The sequence below is a fragment of the Hippoglossus hippoglossus genome, chromosome 8, assembly GCF_009819705.1.
Source record: "Hippoglossus hippoglossus isolate fHipHip1 chromosome 8, fHipHip1.pri, whole genome shotgun sequence".
Lineage (NCBI taxonomy): Eukaryota > Metazoa > Chordata > Actinopteri > Pleuronectiformes > Pleuronectidae > Hippoglossus > Hippoglossus hippoglossus.
In genome coordinates, this window is record NC_047158.1 from 21,014,447 (window position 1) to 21,023,375 (window position 8,929).

The window sequence follows — 8,929 nt, forward strand, 5'->3', positions numbered from 1 at the left end:
GGTATAACACATAACAATTATCAATATCGACCACTGTGAAAATATTTATCTTCATATAATTTTCACAGAGCAATATTAGTCATGTTTTTGACCCTCTGATGGTTTTAACTATAAATATATCACCCTCCTTCTTGCTCAGGTTTGGTCTCCACCACCTCCTGTGGTATATATCTGGCTCTGAGGTAAATGCTAAATGTTCCACTGTGTTGGCCATACTGTTGAATAGCTGAATCTATAAAAATTATCATATTTTGTGAATGAATCATGTGTTTTTATTCAGAATCCTAATCTATAAATTGTGCACATTGCTGTAACACGTGTAGTGCGTACGAGGGAGACAGAAAGCAAGAGAAGAGGGATCGGCAGAGGGGAGCTGAAAGGTCGGGGGGGTGGAATCGAGACTGTTACAGAAACAGGATTAATAACTGAGCGAGAGGAAGAGAGGAGGAGGAGATAAAGAAAAAGGAAATGAGAGACGGGGGAAAGGACAGAATGGCTTTCAGCACCATGGACAGCATCCAGAGCTCCCAGCTCCTCCTCCTCCTCCTCCTCCTCCTCCTCCTCCTTCACACGAGCATCACACACTCGAACACACACAAACACACACATCACACACACTCAAACACACTCAAACACACACGAACACACTCGAACACACACGAACACACTCGAACACACTCCTGCTAGTCTGATGTGAGCTCAGGAGCAGAGAGACGCTGTTGACGAATGACCAGAAGCACAGAAGCTTCAGTCATTGTTTTTCTTCATGGAGGAACCCAGACTCTCCCCAGAGAGGAGGGAGGGAGGGAGGGAGGGAGACAGAAAGAGGGAGGGATGAATAAAGGTAACACCCACCTGCTGTTCTTGCGAGGCAGTGGCAAATCCTTCTGGAAGAAAGACAAAGAAAACAAAAGAAAAAGAGATCAGGTACAGAAAAATACAATCGTTCACATTATAGCGATGTAGAAAAACGTGACAAAGATTTTCCAGTGAAGGAGAAATTATCCTGAAAATTCATCATGTGAAAACAGAGAGATTGACACGTAGCCCACGACAACAGCAGCTGAGCAGGGTGGTGCTAAGTGAGTGTTACTCAGTTATACAGCTCACCTACTGGGGCTTTTAGAGGCCTCTGGGGATCTGGAGAAGGTGGTGATTCAGAAAAGCTGCTGTAATTACAGGATTCTGTCTGTCTCTCTGTCTGTTTGTCTCTCTCCCTGTCTGTCTCTCTGTCTGTAGGTGGCCCAGAGAACCCTTCATCTTATCGGTGTGTATTGTTAAAGGCCTAAGGAAGTTATATGTTGGTTTGGACACGTGATAATTTCAGAAGCTCTGCGAACTGTGTCGAGCTTCATCGAACGCTGAGCAGCGCCGGTTCGGTTTCAGGGTTTTGTGGCTCAGCAGCAGATCTTTATTTGCTGCGGCTCAATTTCTGCAGGTCAGTTTTTACAGTTTCACAAAGAAAAGCTGCAACCAGCATCACCACAGACGGAGGAAACCGCCCATTCCAAATTGGCAGGTTTGGAACGGACGCTGCACCAGTGATAATTAATCTGACCTGAATATATCCTGGTTATCTTCGCCTGCACCCACAGTACATATTTGCATCAATGTTTGTTTTCAAGCCAGCCGACGTTCGACATGATTTGAGCCAAAACTAATCTCCCTCTCCCTCTCACTGGGACATTGGGCTGAAACAGCAGCAGAATGAAAACAGTGTGAGCGGAGCCAGATCTCATGCCAGCACAGTCGGGCTGTTTACAAAACCTGCACGCCGAGATAGAGAGAGTGGGTGGGGGGGGGTGGGGTGTAAACAAGGGTGGAGCAGAGGGCGGGAGGAGAGAGCGACGAGGCCTTATCCTTGAGCCTGCAGTCTTCTGGCCTTCAGCATCGTGTGTGTGTGGGTGTTTCTGTTTGTGTGCACCAGCCACTACTGATCTCCGCTGAAGAACAAACTACGCATCACACTGTGGCTCAATGAGGCTCTGAACACGGGAACAAACCTCCGACGCGGCGGCGGAGTGTTTTCAAGCTGTCCGTCCACAAGGTCAAGTCTATGTCGTGGATAACGATTACCTGAGCCGAGCAGCGAGGAGCCACGACACCGGGGCGGAGCGGGAAACACTCAGGACAGGAAGGAAAAATAATAATCTTGCCATTTACAAGCTGCAGAGCGACTTGACTCCAGGTCCTGAGGCTTTACGTGTTAACAGAGACAAATCCCTCTTAACAAGGACGACTGAATATTCAACCCATTGATCCCCCCTTCACTTTGTCCTTCATTGATCAGGCTAATTGACCCTGAGCCGTCAGAGCAGAGGAGGAGATGACTTACAAGAGGAGGCCTCCCTCTGCGATGAGGAGGTTTAACTGTACAAATAAACCCCGACAAGACCCAGAGAAGCTGTTCACTCCAAACACAACCACATAGAACTGTGTGTTGAATAAAACTGTCTTCATATTCATCCCCCATCTTTCCCGTGAGGAAAACAAGTGGCAAGAAGGTTCCAGATTCAATTGCAGCTTCTGTGTGGAGTTTGCATGTTCTCTCCCCGTGTTCTCTTGAGTTTTCTGTAGATACTCCAGCTTCCTCCCACAGTCCAAACACATGCAGACTGGGGATAGAGACTCTAACGACTGCACTGAACTCCAGATAATCTCCTGACATTCTCTCGAGAGGCAGCATGTGAGAGCTCAAATGTCCGAGTGAGGAAACAGCTGGAGATTCTCCAATAGATTCAGATTCTATTCATAAATATTACATTTTCCATTGCACCCAGTATCTCTACAGCTGGTAAATTACCATGAAGATTTGTGCAGAATTTTGAGGTGACCCCTTTTCCCTCTAGCGCCCCCAGTGACTGTGACGTGTACGTGTTTCGAGCGAAATGTCTTTATAACCTTTCACGTCCACCTCAGGATGAATTGTCTCAACGTTAGTGATCCAATCATCTGTTTAAGGAGAAGCATCAACATTTTTACGTGTCCAACACTAGAGACACTCTCATCGGGTTCAGCTGTAGTTTGTGTTTAGAGCTAATTAGCGAGCGTTAGCATGTAAACACATAAATAAAAGACTATTTGCTCGTTAAAAAATATGATCCTTGCATTTGTGCAGCGCTGCTAAGTGCTGAGCAATAAACAAAGAGCATAAAACAAGTATACAAAATACACATTAACATCTAGATGCATTGCACAAACAGAGCAGACGATAGCTCTTCATGTCTGAACCCAGATCTGTCTGATGTCCCTCTGTCGGGCCCTTTGTAGTTCAGACATGTCCGGACAATAAAAAGAACCCGTTGGCACATTAAACAAAGTGCAGTCGTCTCTCTGTGGCTGCAGGGCCGTCGCTTTTTATTCACAAATTAAATGTTCATTTAAACGTGGGGGGTGGGGGGGGATGTTCTCTCCTGTAATGGCCCATTTGAATTCAAAATATAGAATCTAGAAGCACATCCCAACATCTGTGGAGGACGTGGCTATTTTCAAAATGAGTCGGGTGTCATGTAAAATGTATTCAAACTTGATTAATGGAGAAGCTGTCGGCTCTTTGTAGCTGGAAGAATAAAAACAGAGACAATGAAAACCAAGCTTCCTTCCTCTCGTGACGTGTTTCCCTGAAGAAGAAGAGCCTGAAATACAGAAAGTGGATCAACAGACTGTCGATTAAATCCCTTTCATACGGTGGCTCATTTCCTAAATCCTCAAATGTCATGGCCTTTATTAACCGAGCAGAAATTCCATTACTACATTTCCTAAGTCTGACACTGTCGCATAACATCTGCCGGCGTTTCCCTGCTAATCCTCAATTCCACTTTCATTTGGAAGAAGGTGAGTAAGTAAGTAACTAATTTCCCAGTTCGTCTGTGGTCATTGGACCAGAACGAGAGCAAACCAGTCTGTGGCTCAGACTCACATCGTCTCCACACGGCAGAAAAACAAGCAGATATCATTAAGGAAAAAGGATCCTCGCTCCGCGTCCTGTGACACAATCTGACTTCAATTCTCCTGTGGTATAATTAGTCTGTCAGAACGCCGGGGTCGCACGGCTGCGTTTCCAACGTCAACACATCGCATTGTTCAAAGAGAAGAAGAGACAAAACTGTGTCTGCCGACGTGTCACCGGGTTCACAGCTAGATGCTCTCGGAGCTCGGCTGATGGAGTCTGGCGGTGGTGGAGGGTGACGGACAGCAGATGGGAGGCTCCGTCGCAAACAGGCCCAACGATCACAGATCAGAAAACAACACAGCTCCACTGAATCTGAGGATATTTGCTCCCCTTCCTGACGGCTGCTCTTTTTAATCCAGGTTTGGCTGCGGCTGGGGGGGGGGGGGGGGGGGGTGAACTGAGGTTGGTGCTTCTACGTTAATGTGTGTGATCCTCGTTGGTCCCAGAATGCAACGCTGGGTTGAACATCGGGGGGGGTTGAGGTCAAAACATCTGGTTTCCAAATTACTTAGTGCAGAGTCTGTAAACGTGTGTGTTTGTAATGTTGTGTTTCTCTTGTGTTGATACCATTGTCTATGTTTTTTAGTATTTTCTTGTTTCTTTTATTAATCTGTTGTTGAATATTGTGTGTATTCATGTTTGGTCTGTTTTAATTGTTGTGTATCTGTTTTTATTTGTACATGTAAAGTGTCCTGGAGTCTCATGAAAGGCGCCCATGAACAAAATGTATTATTATTATTATTTAAGATGAACGAGATGTGAAATATGCGTTCGACATACAGACAGATTTATGGAACTAGAAGGTAGATTGTTTCATAGCAATGAATAAACGCTTGAGAAACCTTAGAAATAATCAACTTGCCAGATAAAACCAATGATTCAATGATTACAGGCAGGTTTCGATTATTGGGACGACGCTTGTTTCTCGTGTCCAGATGTTAGAAACCTTCTGTCTCTATGTTGATCCCACGACATGTCTGGGTTGCTGCACGGTAAAGTCAGTCGGTTTGATGCCGGAGTTAAACCATAACAGAGACTCGAGGGGCCAGTGGGTTCACGTGTTCCTGCCGGAATCTGCTCTCATCTGCCTCCACTAAAGGAATCAAACGCCGCTGCGGTAATGAAATGGTATCTGCTCCGTCTGGACGAGGCCGAGCCGTCCAATCATTCTGTGGACGCGCCGAGAAAAAAGAGAGAAATGGTGCCGGGCGGAGCTGCAGACGAACAACAGGGATCAATCAAAGAGCGCCGCGCTGCCAAGAGACAGAGAGTGGACCAGTCATCATCTGCAGCAGAGGCCGTTGGATGTGAGGGAGAGGAGAGGCAGGGGGCTGATGGGGGGGGGGGGGGATGACTCATGACCGTCACGCATGCGATGAGGGTCTGGTGCTTTTCATTTATCGTTCAGCCACAACATGTTTTATTCCTGATGTCCTGAACTTCAGGCCTCTGAAAACAATGACTGCGTTTACACGGACTCCAATATTCTGAATAGTCAGAACAAGACGCTGCCTGTAAACACAATGATCTCATTAGCTTAACTTTAAATCAAATGTCATGTAGTTTTTAATGCAGCGCTGATAAAAAGTGCTACTTCTAAATATTTGCTGCTGCTCTCAGCTAACGGGACAAACTGTCCTGGAGCCAAACGGAGCGCTGCAGTGTCACCGAGAGCACAGACCCACAGAGATGTTCATTTCACGTTAGTCATGTTGAGGCAATGCATCATGGGTGTGACCCCCCTGACCCCAACTGCGGGGGGGCGGGGCGGGCTGTGTCACCATATGGTGCTGGGAGAATGATTGTGTGTGTCTGTGTGTGTGTGTGTGTGAGACAGAGAGAGTGACGGTTGGAATGAGTCCCACGGGACAGACGAGCACAGCCAATCACCCATCAACACACAATTTGAGGAAACACACACATATGGGGGAAAGTTCATGTAAATGAGCTAAACACCTTTTTAACTACTCTCTCTCTCTCACACACACACACAGACACACACAGACACACACATGATACTAAATCGTTCACCTGCACTGCCTGTATCTATAAAATGCTTTTGTGAGTCGGACTCTGTGATGGATGCTCTCTCAGCTCCTGTCGTACATCACCGGGCCGTGAGCCGACGCCGTGGAGGATGAGACACGGAACCATCAACACACCTCTACACTAATCCATCCTCCACCCCCCCCCTCACCCTCCACCCTCCACCCACACCTCCCTCTTCATAACGGGGGGTCAGTGTTCCTCAGAGCGCTCCTCTTCTTCTTCTGTGGTAACAAAAACCATCATACACACAGTGACGTGCACACAGGCCCACAGGAGGCGGCGCTCCACCCGGCCTGCAGGCTGCTCATCTCTGCTCAGTTCACTTGACTGAATCACACAAAGATGGAGGGGGGGGTGGGGGTGGGGGGGGGTGTAAGACCCGTGGTTAAGCAGGCTGCTTCATAATGGATGAACACAGTCCTTGGAACACGTCATCTCAGTGTATCAGAGCCCGGCCCGTGTAGCGTTTGGCTGATATCAGCTGATATGAGCCTCACACCGACGTACTGACTCATGTTTGCTGATGGGAGAGATTTTATTTTATAGAATTATTTGTGTTTACATTAAAAATCCTTTCTCTTAATTTGAGCTCTATCTATATATTTGTATTTTATTTAGTTATTCATACAAAGATTTTTGGGTTAAACGGTAAAATATTCTGTATAAAATGCTGCAATAACATTTGCTTGTCGTTGGGATTTAATAAAGACCTTTTTGGAATCATTGCTAATTTCTTTTAAACGGCCAATAAATCGTTATCAGGGATTTTTTACCCTAATTTTGCCTCCAAAAATCTGTATCAGTCTTATTGACTATTCAGGAGTCTGCATAAAAATAAAATAAAAAGGCTTCATAGTGATGATATGTGAACAACACAAATCCATCTAAATAAGAGACGTGCACCAGTAGGATCCTTTTGTTGCAGTGCACTCATCAGCACACACACCTATAGAACAGCTTTTCGATGGGGGGGGGGGGGGGGGGGGGTCACAGATATTCTGATATAGGAGATCAATTCACAATTACTTGAATAATAGAGTCGGTTTCTGAGCAGAAGGTGATTTGCTTTAAATGGTTTAGTTCCCTGAACATCTGATCCGACTCCATCACTATTTAGATCAGGTGGTTATTTGAGAATATAGATTGGAAGATTAACTGGTGAACGGAAAAAATATATTTAGTCACAGTCCTGCATGCATAGTTTTTATCCTCTAAGCAAATATATAGTTAGATTCTCCCTATAGACTGGTTCTGATGGTTTTAATGGGCAGTGAAGTGGCTCATAATGTAAAATCAACATTAGAGTCAGCATGAAACATTAAATATAATGTATTAAAGCCTGTATATGTGTGATAGTAGGTTTCACTCGGTGCCAGAGGGAGGATTCCTACTGAAAAGTGAGAAATCCCAGTAACGTGTCACCAGTAAACCTGTGAAGCATCAGTGTGAAAACATCTGGGCAGAAAGAGAAAGACGCTTCCAGATGAAACACATCAGCTCATCCTGCGGAAGCTCCTCAGCCTCACCTGCAGCCTCCGGCGCCGAATTATCCCCGAGTCATCCATGGCGTGACGCGGAGCGGCGGGGCTCCGGGGGGGGGGGGGTTCCCCGCACTGGAACAACCTCTGGCCCCTTCACTGCTCTGGGTTCGGACCCGGTGCAGCTGCGGGATCCAGCGGTGCAGCGGCAGCAGCGTCCGGGCGCACACGCGCACACACGCACGCAGCGGTGTCACGTCGATGGAGAGCACGAGAATACGCGCGGTCCAAGCGGTGCCATTGAAGCGTTGTGTGTGAAAAGCATCGGTGGTTTGATTCCCCACTACTGACCCGTGTCCTGTGTCCGAGTGTCCACGGTCATGCTGCTGCCTCTGCGGTGCGCGCTCCTCGGAGCATCCTTGACATTGTGCCAGAGGTGCGTGCGCGTTGGAGCGGGTGTCCGGCCGAGCGACCGCAGGCCCGAAGGACCACAGCAGACATGAAGGATTCAAACCCCTTGCTCCTCTCTTCTCCTCCTCCTCCTTCTTCTGCAACCTCCAGGAGAAAACCTCTCCCCACGTTCACAGCAGCCGGAGGAGACGCGCTCCAGCCTTCAGCACCTCCTCGGTCCGCCGGAGGAGCCTGTCCGCTCCCGTCAACATCACCCGGAGCCTCCTCCTCAGATCACTCACAGTTTCTACTCGCTTCTCCTTCTTCACGCAGCCTCCGATCCTGAAACCTCCGCGTCTCCCGTGAATCTGAGCGACGGCCGCAGCAGCAGCAACGCGAGACTTGTCACCTCCTTCTTCCTGGGTTCGCTCCTCCTCCTCCTCTTCCTCCTCTTCCTCCTCCTCCTCCTCCTCCTGCTCCAACATCCTGGAGATTCACTACATGACCACATGACCCGCGGCCATTCTGTGACACCTGAAGACACCATCACTGCGTTCAAATGTCACAATGAGACATATTATAATTAACTATATAATTAAAACAGGTTTATAATTCATAAAGGAAGACTTTCTGAATCCTCTGCAAACTGTAATTATTTAGTGTTTGAAATTAATTTGTACATGGAGCACACACTGTTTTATTTAGTAGAGTTATTTGGATAAATATTACTACCCCTACTACTACTAATACTAGTACTACTAGTAGTAGTACTAAAATGATTATTATTAATAATAATAATAATAATAATAATTAAATCTGTATAGCACTTCTCAAAATAAAGTTGCTAAGTGCTTCACAAATAAACAAGTAAAATACATTAAAAAAAACATAAATTCCAATAAAAAAACAGTCGTAAAAGAATAAATAAAACAAAAACATGAATGTGTGACATAAATTTAAACATGCCCCCCCCCCCCTCATTACAATAATAAAAAGTAAAGTTGGGTTAAATCCGAAAACGCAATTATGTTTTAAGCTTTGATTTAAAGTATTTGATTTC

General features: G+C 46.3%; 1 protein-coding gene across 2 annotated transcripts in view; it reads right to left on the bottom strand.

The window, feature by feature from the left end:
* Window positions 1–7,669, bottom strand: part of LOC117765754 (microtubule-associated serine/threonine-protein kinase 1-like) — a 33,744-nt gene extending 26,075 nt beyond the window's left edge. Inside the window, exons 1-2 of one of the 2 annotated variants that reach the window (XM_034592218.1) lie at window positions 7,528–7,669; window positions 856–884 (exon numbers count right to left, since the gene is read on the bottom strand). In XM_034592218.1, the coding sequence (XP_034448109.1) occupies window positions 856–884; window positions 7,528–7,566 (68 nt within the window). In that variant the 5' untranslated portion in view covers window positions 7,567–7,669. Of the gene's footprint in view, window positions 1–855; window positions 888–7,527 lie in introns of both variants that reach the window. The other variant, XM_034592217.1, reaches the window with a different exon arrangement.
* Between the last annotated feature and the right edge of the window lie 1,260 nt (window positions 7,670–8,929).